Source organism: Salvelinus namaycush, chromosome 24, assembly GCF_016432855.1.
Source record: "Salvelinus namaycush isolate Seneca chromosome 24, SaNama_1.0, whole genome shotgun sequence".
NCBI classification, from domain to species: Eukaryota; Metazoa; Chordata; class Actinopteri; order Salmoniformes; family Salmonidae; genus Salvelinus; species Salvelinus namaycush.
Window position 1 is genome coordinate 224,537 of NC_052330.1, and position 17,634 is coordinate 242,170.

The 17,634-nt window shown below is 42.7% G+C and overlaps 1 protein-coding gene and 1 long non-coding RNA gene across 2 annotated transcripts in view; one reads left to right on the forward strand and one right to left on the reverse strand.

Moving 5' to 3' along the window:
- Nucleotides 1-17,634, reverse strand: part of LOC120019577 (ectonucleotide pyrophosphatase/phosphodiesterase family member 1-like) — a 67,363-nt gene that overhangs the window by 19,338 nt on the left and 30,391 nt on the right. Inside the window, exons 12-16 of the mRNA XM_038962886.1 lie at nucleotides 16,103-16,211; nucleotides 14,447-14,578; nucleotides 10,046-10,077; nucleotides 9,774-9,901; nucleotides 6,282-6,351 (exon numbers count right to left, since the gene is read on the reverse strand). Of these exons, the coding sequence (XP_038818814.1) occupies nucleotides 6,282-6,351; nucleotides 9,774-9,901; nucleotides 10,046-10,077; nucleotides 14,447-14,578; nucleotides 16,103-16,211 (471 nt within the window). The remainder of the gene's footprint in view (nucleotides 1-6,281; nucleotides 6,352-9,773; nucleotides 9,902-10,045; nucleotides 10,078-14,446; nucleotides 14,579-16,102; nucleotides 16,212-17,634) is intronic.
- Nucleotides 644-2,666, forward strand: LOC120019578. Its single transcript, XR_005472343.1, has 3 exons — nucleotides 644-892; nucleotides 2,057-2,196; nucleotides 2,363-2,666. It is a non-coding gene; the product is annotated as an uncharacterized LOC120019578 (long non-coding RNA).

Below are 17,634 nucleotides of genomic sequence, written 5' to 3' on the forward strand. Positions count from 1 at the left end.
AGGACGTCCTCCAACCAATCAAAGCTTTTGCAATATGAACTGACATGTTTTCCATTCAATCATAGAATTAGGATCAGAGAACGAGTGAATGTGTTGTGTTGGGATTGTGCCACAGAGCATTATGTGTTATTTGTTGAGAAGCTTGGTGACATTGCTGGACAGAGATTAAGAGTGAAGAGTGATAGTTGAGCATTTTGGGGATATTATTGTTCTTTATGTGTCCAGTTAGTGCAATTATTTAAAGGTTTATTTTATTTAACTAGGCAAGTCAGTTAAGAACAAATTCTAATTTACAAATGCGTCTTGCTAACTTCAGTAGCTAGCTAGCTATCAGCGCAAGTGTGCAGTTTTCTCCACCAGAGTGGCCAATGCTGCCGAAAATGTTGCAAACTTTTTGTTAAAGAACCCTTTTCATTCTCTGGAGTGCACGGAAAAGGTGTGAATTAAAAGTGAGGGTCGACCTCTGCCTGAGATCAGTATCATTAAGGATGAAAAGGTGAGGGCGTTCATTTCCAACTGGTATCAAAAGTATAGCTGGTTAACAGGGAGCCTTTCATCAAGCCGCCTGTATTGCTGGCCTTGCCTGCTTTTAGGAAAGTCTGCGCCTTGGTCGAAAGGTGGGTACAGTGACCTGAAGAACATCGACCCTTAAGCAAACGGCAGAACAAAAGAAGGGAGCATATAAATGCCCACATCCGTTTCAAGCTGCATCGATGACGAAGGTCTGCGGGTTTAAACTGCGCAACAAAACAAGAAAGTAATAAGACGCAGCAATGTTTTGAAGCGGTTTATCAACGCCACTCCGTTTTTGGGCATGCAAGAACTTGCTTTTAGAGGACACGGCGAGGGGGAAAGTTCCGCCAACAAGGGCAATTACAATCAGCCTGCAGAGGTAATTGCACGTTACGATGCCTTACTTGCTGAACATATTGAACTTTTGATTGTCTTTTCTGGGATGTCGAAAATGATTCCTAATGATTTGATAGCTACAATCGCATCATCTATTAAAAGTTAGATTAAAAGAGAGAGGTTGACGCAGCGCATTTTTTCGCGTGCGCTCAAGTAGGCTTTCCACTTTCCTCCGGTATTTCTTTTGCGAAAATAACAATCACTCCGGACAGACACAAGCAAAAACTCATGACAAATGTTGCAGCAGCCTAGGCCATACCTAAACATTAGAAATCTGACATGCTGTATGGGATGAAAACGAGACAATTTTCCCATCTGATCAACTGTAGACTACTAATAAGAGCAGCTGCATACAGCCTATGCGCCCAGTCCGTCTGGTCAAGGTAACTAATTGGACATTTATAGTCCATTTTGTGTGTGAGGAAAAAATGTGAATGTGATCAAATTTGGTTTATATTCAAAATTGGGCTGGCAAGGCTGCCTATACGTTTTTAATCCAAAATGAATCAATCAACATAAGTGATGACAGATGTGTGTAAATGTTTTATAAGGCCTACAGTTGTATAGGCCTGCATGATGCAAACATGCATAACGCAAGCTCAACTCTGTGAGTTCTATTGTCTATCAGTTGTTGTCTATGTGTCTGGGTAGAGGAAATCCCCCTCCTTATCTAGTCTAAATATAATTTATATGAACAAATAGAAGGTAGCTGCAGTTTGAATGGGTTCATTGCTGATTAGGAAAAACCAGTCCCACCATAGCCTATATAAAACTTTTTTTTTTATTTTTTTTTTTTTACAATTGATGAATCACTGTCATACCTTATAGGGTCCAGAGTTTTCCTAGTTATGTTAACATAAGGAAAAAAACTCCAGGCCCCAGGGGGTACAAATGTCCCCACCGCTCTGGGACCTATGGTGCCACCAGTCTGCTTTCAGTTGACAGTTATTGTCAGGTATGTGAATGATCAGGGCTTTATTTAGGAATGTTTTTTGGGCTACTTTGATGTGTCAAGTGGGCGACATGCGCAGTCTGTGTTTGACTTTATGAATTTTGAGATGTCGGAGTTTAACTTCATGGCGAAACTCGTGCCCAAACCTACGATGACACAGCTGTAATGGAATGTATCTGCTATGTGTATTTACAGCTAAGTCCCCTCATGTTCCATGATTTAAGAGGTGATGACCACTCCACTACCATTGTCAACTTTCTCCTGACATGAACTGAAGCCACGTCTCATGTACCTTCTCATCCACTGGCACATTGAATGTTTCCTCTCCAAGTACAGTGAGTAGACCTGTCAATTTTCTCTCATTACTGTATATAGAGTCAAATCACATACACAATCACATTATTACACATAAATGACTTTCCTCCTTGCTTGGACTAACTCATTCTTAGCTCTTTTGTCCAACTGTGTAGTGTGTTGTCTTATTGTGTTTTGTCTTCCCAGTCAAATCCTGTCCTGCACTGAAGTCAAGCCTCTGAACACCTTAACTCATACCCTCCCTCATGCAATCACTGCTGTGATCCTTTCCCCATAATATTGTACTATAAATGTCTTTATTAAATGCTTTAGGTTAAACTTATTTGACGACATTTGAAAAGACACTTGTCTCCATGCGCTCTGTGCCTATACCGTGGTCTCCCATACTCCTCAATTTTTCAAGTCACCAGCCTCCACTGGAGTCTTCAGGTGCCTTTTGGCAAACTCCAAGCGGGCTGTCATGTGCCTTTTACTGAGGAGTGGCTTCCATCTGGCCACTCTACCATAAAGGCCTGATTGGTGGAGTGCTGCAGAGATGGTTGTCCTTCTGGAAGGTTCTCCCATTTCCACAGAGGAACTCTGTCAGAGTTACCGTCAGGTTCTTGGTCACCTCCCTGACCTCTCCCCTGATTGCTCAGTTTGGCTGGGCGGCCAGCTCTAGGAAGAGTCTTGGAGGATCCAAACATCTTCCATTTAAGAATAATAGAGGCCACTGTGTTGTTGGGGACCTTCAATGCTGCAGAAATGTTTTGGGACTCTTCCCCAGATCTGTGGCGACACAATCCTGTCTCGGAGTTCTTCGGACAATTCCTTCGACCTCATGGCTTGGTTTTTGCTCTGACATGCACTGTCAACTGTGGGACCTTATATAGACAGGTGTGTGCCTTTCCAAAACATGTCCAATCAATTGAATTGACCACAGGTGAACTCCAATCAAGTTGTAGAAACATCTCAAGGATGATCAATGGAAACAGGATGCACCTGAGCTCAATTTTGAGTCTCATAGCAAGGTAAATACTGTAAATAAGGTATGTTTTCTTTATTTTTAGATAATTTTTTTCTGTTTTGTTATTATAGGGTATTGTGTGTAGAATGAGGAAAATGTTTAATTTAATACATTTTAGAATAAGGCTGTAACATAATAAAATGTGGAAAAAGTCAAGGGGTCTGAATACTTTCCGAAGGCACTGTATAAAGGCACGGGACCCTACGACGTTCAGAGCGCTTTGTTCAAATGTCAGCCGGAACCGTTCCAGAACTGCTCAAAGTCCCCCATATGAGGGACTTAACATCTTAACCATCTCATTGAGTTAGAATTTCCCTCCACATACGAAGGAGTCAAAACCACATAGCTATTCATCATATTCTGATGTTTACAGAATGACTAAGTATTTGAAGTACCTTCCAAAAGGTGGGTTGAAAAGCAACCAACCAACTGAAATAATCATAAGATTAACCCTACACATGGGCGTCTACTAAATAAAATAATTGCTATCCATGTCTGCTTTGTGATCTTTTTTTTCCAGTGCAGCCAGACACACAAAATATATATTTTCAGCACAGACTTTAAATTTGACTCATTCACCTGTTTTTTTTTTAGAGTGAGTGAGTGAAGTCGCAGGGATAATTATAACGACAACACATTCCAGGCGTGACCACGTCCGGAAAGATACGCATACCTATCAAACATATATAGACTAACACAGAGATGGCAGGGAGAAATCTAGTAAACATAGCCATGGAAGAACAATACAACCCAAACGGGAACAAAGCATACTGTTTAAAGTGATGGTATTGGCTTATTTTGGGAAAGATTTTCTAAGGCTGGAAACATACACAGACAAATCATAAAAACAAACTAGGAGATGCCAGGGAGAAATCGAGTAAAACCTAACATAATAAAAATGTCTCTGGCACGACAACACAACCCAAATGGGAGGACATTGTACTGTTATAGGTGATGGTATTTCATTGGGCTTATTTTGGGAGAGACTCGCTAGTAGGAGAAATCTAAACATGGGAAAATAACACAACCCGAATGGAAGGACAGTGAACTGGTACAGGCCTACGTGATGGTATTTCAGCTGATTTATTTTGGGAGAGACTTACTAAGGCTCAGTCTGGGGGGAGCCAGACTAGATGGTCTGATCTCTTCATAAAAGGCATATACAGGTGAAGTCGGAAGTTTACATACACCTTAGCCAAAATACATTTAAACTCAGTTTTCACAATTCCTGACATTTAATCCTAGTAAAAACTCCCTGTCTTAGGTCAGTTAGGATCACCACTTTATTTTAAGAATGTGAAATGTCAGAATAATAGTAGAGAGAATGATTTATTTAATTCATCACATTCCCAGCGGGTCAGAAGTTTACATACACTCAATTTGTATTTGGTAGCATTGCCTTTAAAATGTTTAACTTGGGTCAAACATTTTGGGTAGCCTTCCACAAGCTCCCCAAAATTACTTAGGTGAATTTTGTCCCATTCCTCCTGACAGAGCTGGTGTAACTGAGTCAGGTTTGTAGGCCTCCTTGCTCACACACACACACTTTTCAGTTCTGCCCACAAATTTTCTATAGGATTGAGGTCAGGGCTTTGTGATGGCCACTCCAATACCTTGACTTTGTTGTCCTTAAGCCATTTTGCCATAACTTTGGAAGTATGCTTGGGGTCATTGTCCATTTGGAAGACCAAGCTTTAACTTCCTGACTAATGTCTTGAGATCTTGCTTCATATATCCACAATTTTCATTCCTCATGATGCCATCTATTTTGTGAAGTGCACCAGTTCCTCCTGCAGCAAAGCACCCCCACAACATGATGCTGCCACCCCCGTGCTTTACGGTTGGGATGGCGCTCCTCGGCTTGCAGGCCTCCCCCTTTTTCCTCCAAACATAACGATGGTCTTTATGGCCAAACTGTTCAATTTTTTTTTCATCAGACCAGAGGACATTTCTCCAAAAATTACAATCTTTGTCCCCATGTGCAGTTGCAAACCATAGTCTGGCTTTTTTATGGCGGTTTTGGTTAAGTGGCTTCTTCCTTGCTGAGAGGCCTTTCAGGTTATGTCGATATAGGACTTGTTTTACTGTGGATATAGATACTTTTGTACCTGTTTCCTCCAGCATCTTCACAAGGTCCTTTGCTGTTGTTCTGGGACAGAACGCGTCTCCTTCCTGAGCGGTATGACGGCTGCGCCTCCCATGGTGTTTATACTTGCGTACTATTGTTTGTACAGATGAACGTGGTACCTTCAGGCGTTTGGAACCAGACTTGTGAAGGTCTACAATATTTTTTCTGAGGTCTTGGCTGATTTCTTTTGATTTTCTCATGATGTCAAGCAAAGAGGCACTGAGTTTGAAGGTAGGCCTTGAAATACATCCACAGGTACACCTCCAATTGACTCAAATTATGTCAATTAGCCTATCAGAAGCTTCTACAGCCAGGACATCATTTTCTGGAATTTTCCAAGCTGTTTAAAGGCACAGTCGACTTAGTGTATGTAAACTTGTGTCATGCACAAGTAGATGTCCTAACCGACTTACCAAAACTTTAACAAGAAATTTAGGGAGTTGAAAAACTAGTTTTAATGACTCCAACCTAAGTGTATGTAAACTTCCGACTTCAACTGTATATTCCCTCTGGGTTCAGCAACAATAGCTTGATTTAAACCTAAAGAATCTCTGACATAATTCAACCAACTGAGGCTCCTCAGTAGTAGCCTGGTCCCAGATCTCTGTTTGGAACATTTGGCACGATAATGACCATAGGAGTTGGCAAGACAGCTCAAACATATATGGGACCAGGCTAGGTTACCTCTGTAGTACTTTCATCATAGAACCTTGTCCAGTCCAAATAAAAATTGCATGGATCGTGCAGTGTTAATTAATCCTGGTCCTGGGGACCCAAAGGGGCACAGATTTTAGTTTTTTGCCATAGCACTACACAGCCGATTCAAATTAGCAACTCATCCACAAGCTTTGCCGATTTAAACCAGGTGTGTATACTAAGGCAAAAAACTAAAAATGCAAAGTTTTCAATTCACTGCTGTAATTTCACACTGTATCAGCTGACATACACGCATCCTTCTCTCCTCCCCTGACCTGCATGTTTTTGAAGACGTTATCCGAGCCGTGGAATCCACCACTGCAGTACTTGATTTCTTTAGGCTGGCTGTGGAGTAAGAGATGAAAAAACATTATTCCATTCATAGAAAAGGACATCACACCTCCACAGAGTTATACACGGAGTGTAAAAAACATTAGGAACAGCTTCTTAATATTGAGTTGCACCCCCTTTTGCCCTCAGAACAGCCTCAATTCGGGCAGGTAGCCGTGTGGTTAGAGCATTAGGCCAGTAACCGAAAGCTTGCTAGATCGAATCCCCGAGCTGACAAGGTAAAAATCTTTCGTTCTGCCCCTGAACAAGGCAGTTAACCCACTGTTCCTAGGCTGTCATTGTAAATAAGAATTTATTTTCAACTGACTTGCCTAGTTAAATAAAGGTTAAATCCCAAAAATATAATAAATCATTGGGGCACGCACTCTACAAGGTGTCGAAAGCGTTCCACAGGGATGCTGGCCCATGTTGACGCCAATGCTTCCCACAGTTGTGTCAAGTTGGCTGGATGTCCTTTGGGTGGTGGACCATTCTTGATACACACAGTAAACTATTGAGTGTGAAAAACCCAGTAGCGCTACAGTTCTTGACACACTCAAACCAGTGCGCCTGGCACCTACTACCATACACCGTTCAAAGGCACTTAAATATTTTGTCTTGCCCATTCACCCTCTGAATAGCACAATCCATGTCTCAAGTGTATCGAGGCTTAAAAATCCTTCTTTAACCCGTCTCCTCCCCTTCATCTTAACTGATTGAATGGATTTAACAAGTGACATCAATAAGGAATCATAAAAAAAATATATTTAACTAGGCAAGTCAATTAAGATCAAATTCTTATTTACAATGGCGGCCTACCAAAAGGCCTCCTGCGGGGATGGGGCTGGGATTAAAAATAAATTAAATCAAAATATAGGGGGAAAAAACATCACGACGAGACAACACAACATAAAGAGAGACCTAAGACGACAACATAGCATGGCAGCAACACATGACAACAACATGGTAGCAAGAATCATAGCTTTCACCTGTATTCCCCTGGTCAGTCTACAGTGGCTTGCGAAAGTATTCACCCCCTTGGCATTTTTCCTATTTTGTTGCCTTACTACAACCTGGAATTAAAATCGATTTTTTGGGGGTTTGTATAATTTGATTTACATAACATGCCTACCACTTTGAAGATGCAAAATAGTTTTTATTGTGAAACAAACAAGAAATAAGATAAAGAAACAGAAAACTTGAGCGTGCATAACTATTCACCCCCCCAAAGTCAATACTTTGTAGAGCACCTTTTGCAGCTGCAGGTCTCTTGGGGTATGTCTCTATAAGCTTGGCACATCTAGCCACTGGGATTTTTGCCCATTCTTCAAGGCAAAACTGCTCCAGCTCCTTCAAGTTGGATGTGTTCCGCGTGTACAGCAATCTAAGTCATACCACAGATACTCAATTGGATTGAGGTCTGGGCTTTGACTAGGCCATTCTAAGACATTTAAATGTTTCCCCTTAAACCACTCGAGTGTTGCTTTATCAGTATGCTTAGGGTCATCGTCCTGCTGGAAGGTGAACCTCCATCTCAGTCTCAAATCTCTGGAAGACTGAAACAGGTTTCCCTCAAGAATTTCCCTGTATTTAGCGCCATCCACCATTCCTTTAATTCTGACCAGTTTCCCAGTCCCTGCCGATGAAAAACATCCACAACATGATGCTGCCACCACCATGCTTCACTGTGGGGATGGTGTTCTCAGGGTGATGCGAGGCGCTGGGTTTGCGCCAGACATAGCATTTTCCTTGATGGCCAAAAAGCTAAATTTTAGTCTCATCTGACCAGAGTACCTTCTTCCATGTTTGTGGAGTCTCCCACATGCCTTTTGGTGAACACCAAACGTGTGCTTATTTTTTTTCTTTAAGCAATGGCTTTTTATCTGGCCCCTCTTCCGTATCTGGCCACTCCACTCTTCCCAGCTCTGTGGAGTGTACGGCTTAAAGTGGTCCTATGAACAGATACTCCAATCTCCGCTGTGGAGCTTTGCAGCTCCTTCAGGGTTATCTTTGGTCTCTTTGTTGCCTCTCTGATTAATGCCCTCCGTGCCTGGTCCGTGCATTTTGGTGGGTGGCCCCCTCTTGGCAGGTTTGTTGTGGTGCCATATTCTTTCCATTTTTTAATAATGGATTTAATGGTGCTCCTTGGGATGTTCAAAGTTTCAGATATTTTTTTTTATAACCCAACCCTGATCTGTACCTCTCCACAACTTTGTCCCTGACCTGTTTGGAGAGCTCCTTGGTCTTCATGGTGCCCCTTGCTTAGTGGTGTTGCAGACTCTGGGGCCTTTCAGAACAGTTTATATATATATATATACACATACATACATACACACACACCGAGATCATGTGACACTTGAATAAAGTCCACCTGTGTGCAATCTAACTAATTCTGTGACTTCTGAAGGTAATTGGTTGCACCAGATCTTATTTAGGGGCTTCATAGCAAAGGGGATGAATACATATGCACGCACCACTTTTCCATTTTGTTATTTTTTTCATTTCACTTCACCAATTTGGACTATTTTGTGTATGTCCATTACATGAACTCCAAATAAAAATCTATTTAAATTACAGGTTGTCATGCAACAAAATAGGAAAAACGCCAAGGGGGATGAATACTTTTGCAAGGCACTGTATGTCATTGAAAGAGCAGGTGTTCTGTACACTCAGTGTACATCTGCCATACAGTGTGTATACAACACTCAAATAGAGGGATTATCAATTGAACAGCTGTATAAACCAACCAAACTAAAATAGCCTCTCACATCCTCAGTTGTGGCAACCTGATCAACAGGAAAAAGCTTTCCATTCCCATTTCAGAAATCCCTCAATTCTGCCCAAACATTGGCAAAAAAACAAATCATGTGTCCATGGCAACCACTTTGCCCACATCTAATTTCTGGTATGTTAATAAGCATTCTGTTAAAATAAGCTATCACTTAGAATTTGTGGCAGCTGTTGAACATTTCAGGGGTCATTGTTTCCAAGTCGTCTTGTCAAATATTGTCTCTTTGCAACAGACAGTTGAACCTAACAAGAATGAAATATAAAGTGGGATGACATTTTGCAAGTATCTGTAACTACTTTCAAAGTGCATGCAGGCACAACGTTTAAAGTGAAGGACACAAGTAGTTCTAATCAGTACTGATTAAATTGAGTCGTGATGAGTAGGCTAACTCAAGTAACTTTGAAAGGGTACTTATTTACTTAGGTTAGTAAACAGTAACAGTTACTTTGGCTTAATGCCAGAGTCAAGTCAAAAGTGCAGTTAAGGTTCTGTGATCACTCTAAATATCCTGTTTAAGAAAACATAACACGTCTCATATAGATTATGATATAATACATTATATTGGGGTAAGGGATTTTGGAGAATCAGGCATAGACTTCAGAGAAAGAGAAACAGAAAAAAAATATATAGCTGGATTGTGACATACAGTGCTGCCTGCCAACCAGGCTTCATGTAGAGATGGGCCCTCTCAATGCGCACGTTGTTCGCGAAGTGCATCCGTTTGGGGAGGTGCTCTTTCAGGTAGGGCCTCATGGGCTGGTCAGGGATCCTGCACTTCAAAATGCACAGCAAGAGGAGAGTGGAAAGTCAATGAAGGGGCAGAGGGAGAGGCCTGTCTGACATGAGGTAAGGCAAGCAGATGATTTCTGTGTTCATAAGATGAATTGAAAATTAATGGGGCACGAATACTTCACATACCGACAGATTCTTCACCAGGCCTTCATAGTCGACTGAGGGAAAGAAAACAGACACGGTTGTTAACCCAAGGGTCATTCCCCATCCCAAAACATGTTTTACGCCTTCCCCTTGGCACCAACGTTCTTATGTTTGCAGATCTGGAAGGTCTGAGTGTCTTAGTTTTCACTAAGTGGATTTCATCTCTGCTCAAACAGAGAGAGAGAGAGATTTAAAAAAAAAAATGTTTACCCCCTTTTTTTTCTCCCCAATTTCGTAGTATTCAATTGGTAGTAGTTACAGTCTTGTCTCATCGCTGCAACTCCCGTACGGACTCGGGAGAGGCGAAGGTCGAGCGCCATGCGTCCTCCGAAACACAACCCAACCAAGCCGCACTGCTTCTTGACATAACGCAAATCCAACCCGGAAGCCAGCCGCACCAATGTTTCGGAGGAAACACCACAGGAGTCGCTAGTGCCCGACGAGACAAGGATATCCCTGCCGGCCAAACCCTCCCTAACCTGGACGACGCTGGGCCAATTGTGCGCCGCCCCATTGGCCTCCCGGTCGCGGCCGGCTGTGAGAGAGCCTGGGCTCCAACCCAGAGTCTCTGGTGGCACAGCTAGCACTGCGATGCAGTGCCTTAGACCACTGTGCCACCCGGGAGGCCTAGATTTACATTTTTAGACCGAGGGATTTAAAATTGCTTACAGATCTGCAAACATCACATTTTATTGGTCGCATACACCTATTTAGCAGTTGGTTTGTGGGCGTGGTGACTATTTATCAGTTTGATGGCTTTGAGATCGAGAGACTGAAAACAGCTTCTGTCTCAGCTTTGATGCACCTGTACTGACCTAGCGGGGTGAACAGGCCAAGGCTTGTGTGGCTGAGGTCCCTGATGATCTTCTTGGCCTTCCTGTGACACTGGGTGCTGTAGATTTCCTAGAGGGCAGGCAGTGTGCCGCCGGCGATGTGTTGGGCAGACCACACCACCCTCTGCAGAGCCCTGCGGTTGCGGATGGTGCAGTTGTCGTACCAGGCGGCGATACAGCCCGACAGGATGCTCTCTATCTGTACAAGTTTGTGAGGGTCTTAGGGGCCAAGCCACATTTCTTAAGCCTCCTGAGGTTGAAGAGGCGCTGTTGCGCCTTCTTCACCACACTTGTCTGTGTGGGTGGACCATTTCAGATTGTCAGTGATGTGCATGACAAATAACTTGAAGCTTTTCACCTTCTCCACTGCGGCCCGTCGTTGTGAATGGGGGCGTGCTCCCTCTGCTGTCTCCTGAAGTCCACAATCAGCTCCTTCGTTTTGTTGATGGAGAGGTTATTTTCCTGGGCCACTCCACCAGGTCCCTCACCCCCTCCCTGTAGGCTGTCTCGTCATTGTTGGTAATCAGGCCTACCATAGTTGTGTCGTCTGCAAATTTGATGATTGAGTTGGAGACGTGCATAGCCACGGGTGAACAGGGAGTACAGGAGTGGGGATGAGTACGCACCCTTGTGGGGCCCCTGTGTTGAGGATCAGCACAGTGGAGGTGTTGTTTCCTACCTCACCAAATAGGGCGGCCTGTCAGGAAGTCCAGGACCCAGTTGCACAGGGCGGGGTTCCAACACAAGGCCCAGAGCTTAGAGGGTACTATGGTGTTGAAGACTGAGCTGTAGTCAATGAACAGTATTCTTATATAGGAATTCCTCTTGTCCAGATAGGATAGGGCAGTGCGATGCCGTTGTCCATGGATATATTTGGGCGGTATGCAAATTGCAGTGGGTCTAGGGTGTTGGATAAGGTGGAGGTGATATGATCCTTAACTAGCCTCTCAAAGCACTTCATGACAGAAGTGAATGCTACGGGGCAATAGTCATTTAGTTCAGTTAACTTTGTTTTTTTTGGGGTACAGGAACAATGGTGGACATCTTGAAGCAAGTGGGGACAACAGACTGGTATAGGGAGAGATTGAATATGTCCGTAAACACTCCAGCCAGCTGGTCTGCACATACTCTGAGGACGCGGCTAGGGATTTGGGTTGGGCTGTATAGGGGTATTTGGGGTATTTGGAAATAGCCACTGATGTTCTAAAACTTTTGACCGGTAGTGTATGTATAACTTTATTAGCTGGATTGCCCGTCTTTGCAATTTGATTATCTTTGTTGACGCTCATTAGCATATTTAGCTAGCAGCCACCATGGAAATTCACTATTAATTGTGCTAATTTTGTCAGCATTCTGGTAATGGGCTTTTTTGCTTTATTTGGTGCCCCCTTGTGTACTAAACCAGTAATATCGTATATCCTGGGGTGAGAGAAGGACGGTATGACAATATGAAAATCTGGATACCGCCAAACCCTAATAGGGAGGCCTTCAGCCTTGCAAGAGTTAACACGCTTAAATGTCTGACTCACGTCGGCACAGAGAACGAGAGCTCACAATCCACGAGAGGGGTGGTGGCCTGCATCGGCGGCACTGCGTTTCCTTCGAAGCGGGCAAAGGAGGGGTTTAGCTTGTCTGGGATGAAGAAGTCAGTGTCCGCGATATACAGTACCAGTCAAAAGTTGACATCTACTCATTCAAGGAATTTTCTTTATTTTTACTATTTTCTACAATGTAGAATAATAGTGAAGACATCAAAACCATGAAATAACACATATGGAATCATGTAGTAACCAAAAAGTGTTTAAACTATTAAAATATATTTAATTTTTGAGATTCTTCAAAGTAACCACCTTTTGCCTTGATGACAGCTTTGCACACTTGGTATTCTCTTCACCTGGAATGCTTTTCCAACAGTCTTGAAAGAGTTCCCACATATGCTGAGCACTTGTTGGCTGCTTTTCCTTCACTCTGTGGTCCAACTCATCCTAAATCATCTCAATTTGGGTTGAGGTCGGGTGATTGTGGAGGCCAGGTCATCTGATGCAGCACTCCATCACTCTCCTTCTTGGTCAAATAACCTTGACACAGCCTGGAGGTGTGTTTTGGGTCATTGTCCTGTTGAAAAACAAATGATAGCGCAAACCAGATGGGATGGCGTATCACTGCAGAATGTTGTGGTAGCCATGCTGGTTAAGTGTGCCTTGAATTCTAAATAAATCACAGAAAGACACCAACAAAGCACCCCCACACCTCCTCTATGCTTCACGGTGGGAACCACACATGCGGAGATGATCCGTGCACCTACTCTGCGTCTCACAAAGACACGGCAGTTGGAACCAAAAATCTCAAATTTGGACTCATCAGACCAAAGGACAGATTTCCACCGGTCTAATGTCCATTGCTCGTGTTTCTTGGCCCAAGCAAGTCTCTTCTTATTATTGGTGTCCTTTAGTAGTGGTTTCTTTGCAGCAATTCGACCATGAAGGCCTGATTCACGCAGACTTCTCTGAACAGTTGATGTTGAGATGTGTGTTACTTGAACCCTGAAGCATTTATTTGGGCTGCAATTTGAGGCTAGTAACTATAATGAATTTAACCTCTGCAACATAACTCTGGGTCTTCATTTCCTGTGGCAGTCCTCATGAGAGCCAGTTTCATCATAGTGCTTGATGGATTTTGCGACTGCACTTGAAGAAACTTTCAAAGTTCTTGAAATGTTCCGGGTTGATTGACCTTCATGTTTTAAAGTAATGATGGACTGTCGTTTCTCTTTGCTTATTTGAGCTGTTCTTGCCATAATATGGACTTGGTCTTTTACCAAATAGGGCTATCTTCTGTATACCACCCCTACCTTGTCACACCACAACTGATTGGCTCAAACGCATTAAGAAGGAAGTCATTTTCACAAATGAACTTAAGGCACACCTGTTAATTGAAATGCATTCCAGGTGACTACTCCTTGAAGCTGGTTGAGAGAATGCCAAGGGTGTGCAAAGCTGTCATCAAGGCAAAGGGTGGCTACTTTGAAGAATCTCAACTATAAAAAAAATAATATTTTGATTTGTTTAACACTTTTTTGGTTACTATACGATTCCAATATACTCGGAAGCGGTGGGTGGTATGAGAGTCGGACTACCTCGTCTCCGCCGGCTGTTTTGGAGCAGTCTCTGGGATAAGTGGAATTGCCTTAGGAATACCAACGTACGAACGAAGAATCCAATTCAGGAAAGTCATATTTCTGATCGAAATGCCGGTGAGTTACCGCCGCTCTAATATCGCAAAGTTATTTCTGGCTGTATATAATAATGCAAAGGACATTCTGAGCTAATAAGGTGAGAAATAACACAAAAAAACAATATGTAATGCAAAGTTGCTTAGGAGCCATGAACAGGGCGACCATGTCTATCGGCGCCATCTTGTTATATATCATCAAAGGGTAAGGGCCAAGTGGAAGGAAGCAAATTGGAACCAGCTGTAACACTGGATGGAATTGCAATGTAAGGGCAGGAAGACAGTTGAAAGTGACACGTTATCATCAACAAAAACTCACAGGTGTAGAAGTCTTCAGGGACTCTCTTGGGTCGGATTCGTGCAGCAGGGCCTTGGACAACAGTGAAGTCATCCACGTTGTCCTGGTACGAGTTCACGAATGCAGCCTTCTTGCAGGAAGCTTCCTCCATTCCTGCAATTACAGTACATGCGCACACACACAGGTCAACAGTAAAAAAAACAGTCACTGTTGTTTGTATTGTTGTTCCTGGCAACTGGGCAGTCAGAGCAATAGCAAGCAGAGTGAAATGGAGGACGAGAAACAACAGTATAGGACTTCAAACGGCACCATAATTACACGGTCTTATCTGTACCAGATTTCAGAGAGAGAACAAAGCTGCAACAGAGGAAGTTCATATACAGTATGTCAGCATACTATATACTTGAAATTGTTTACACTGACTATTGATACTAGGATTCCATCCTCATTTCATAATCAATCAATTTCAAAAGCAGATGTGAAAACGACAACCTTTTCATGACAAAAAATAACCCAAAGATCAATGCATCTGTGATAAAAGCCTAAATAAAAGGATATTCCCATATGCTGTATATCACCCACCAACCAACAAACCCAACATCAAAATTACAACCCTGCAACGTGGAGCTTATTACAAGGCCAGTTGAGCGGCCAGCAGCTATCGGCTCATCCTTTACATGCGTAATTACAAGACTAGCCACGTCACATGTAATGCAGATGTTGCGTGCATCTTCTTCACAGACCTCTCCCCTGTGAACCTCCCTGGCTTCCTCACGCTCAGCTCACAGTCATGGTGTTTCAGCGTTCACACTGACCTCGTTTTTCAACGGTTTCCGCTCTGGCATGCGATTTCCACGCAACAGGTGCTAGGTCTCAGCAAAGGCTGAGTATGTATGGCCGACAGTAAACATTCAACCCCCCCCCCCCCCCCCTCCCCCCCCCACAATGGAGGGCCCTAGAGCAGAGGCTATAGCTTAGAGAACAATATGGTAATATAGAAGAGTTCTACAAAAATATTGTGGGTTTTGTGGTAATATGCAAATATTGACTACGACGTTAAGTGCTATGTCATTTGTGCTACTAGTACAATAAAAGCTGTTGCATGTAAATTAAATAACTCAATAAGCAAGTTTGATAGTGGATTACTAGGTTATGAGGACAGTAATGTAGCCATTATATAATAGATAAGGGATGTTTGTCATCATTCTCCTGGCAGATACTGACTTGTGATATGAGCTCATTGTTTTTATGGTTCATTAAGGAATGGAAGAAAATCTTTACTTCATCTCTTCTTCCCTAGACCTCTTTCATGTTGAGTTGTAGCAGATCCTCACGATTGCATCCCTTCAGATTTACAGCAGAGCCATAACATGAAGTACTTCAACACTTATCTTTCACGTCAAAAGACGTTAAATGAGTCCATTTCCTCCGCCTCCCTTGCTTCCACATTGTTTTCTAGTGCTTTTGTCCTGTACTGTACTTTTCCTTTCCGAGGCCCTTTGCGCCACAAGGAATACGTCTATTCACTTTCCCATCCTACAGTATCTACCGTTAAATCTGAATGCTGTGTATAAATTAAGGATGCTGATTCTACTTTTGATCGCAGTGACCACAGACTAATACAGTACTGTCTGTGTACAGTGGGATCTGACTGTGTGTTGTGGCAACACTGCTCACCGTGGTCAGACAGGAGCACCAGGTTGACACAGCGGTGAAGGTTCTTCTGTTTCAGGCCGTCCATTAGAAATCCCAACAACCTGTCTACGTTCAGCAGGGCCTCAATCACCTGCAAACACAGTCATTCAATTCAAATAACATTTATTTTCTCCCACCTGAAAAAAATACTATAGTATACTATATTTATATACTACAGTATTCACTGTAGTGTTTTTACAGACTTTTACAGACTACTGTATAGTGTTTTTGCAGATGACTGTAGTATGCTGTAGTATGCTACCCCTGCTGCTATTGGACCAGGTCTCTCTTGGAAAAGAGACGTTATCTCAATGAGAAAAACCTGTATAAATTAAGGTAAAAACATGTTTAAAGTACTCAATGTAGTGTTTTTGCGAATCTGACTGTAGTACACTAGTATTCACTGTAGTGTTTTCGCATACGTGACTAGTATATTGTAATAACACCTGCAGACTAGGGTTAGCTAAAATGGCAAAACTACCAGACTATGCCAATTACTGTTTAATGAGGACACCTCAACCAGAATATGACAGGTTCGTGACAGACCACCTATTGAGTTGGGTCAACAGTTCTGAGCAATGCAACGGATGAGACAACACCTTAGCAAACATATATATTTTTTTATTACATGCTGACCAGACCGGACATGTCGCGTGCGCGAGCGTCGCAAAATAAATTTAGAAATCCATGTTATTCAATTACTGCACCCACACTGCTTGCGCGCGCCAACGAGCGTCTGCGACACCAAGGGCTAAAATAGATGTCGTTCCTATTTCTGACGCAGATTGCGCTGCAAGTTCTGCCTCTCCCATCTCCATATTGGTTTATAGAAGCAGGTACCCACGTGCCATCTCCTCATTGGTTTATAGAAGCTGGTACCCACGTGCCATCTCCTCATTGGATATACCCACGTGGGTGATAGAAAGACGAACTGTTTTGCCGGTAGTCGTGGTAATACAATGAAAGTTTAGATGCGATCACCATATAATTTAAACAATGAAAAAGCCCGGAAGGAGGAGAGATGACTAGAAACGATTCGGTTGGCCGTTTTATATGTGGATTAGTTGTCGGAGTAGAGGACCTTGTGCATTTCAGGTAAAATAACAACTCAATGTTTATATCCCAGGACAAATTAGATAACTAAATAGAACAAATTAGCTAGCAAGTGCAAGCTAACTAGCTAAATTGCCATACATGTTTAATGCTTTTCGACCTGTCCCCAAATTAATGTCATTGGTTCAGAGTTCGTTTTGATATTTTAACCTGCTTGTTGTGATCGCGTTTGGTGTAGCGAGATAAAAAAAAAAAAAATGTATGCACGATAGCGCACGCGCGCAGCCGGTTTGGGTTCCGTGTAAGCAATTCCGATTCCAGTCGCCCGATTCCCAAAATGTCTGCTAAAAGACAACCATCCTTTTCAAACGTAATCCCTTATTACAAGAAAAGTTTGAAGTGGAAGGAGATAACGGATGCAGTGACCTATTACATAGCGAAATATATAGTCCCAATCTTTA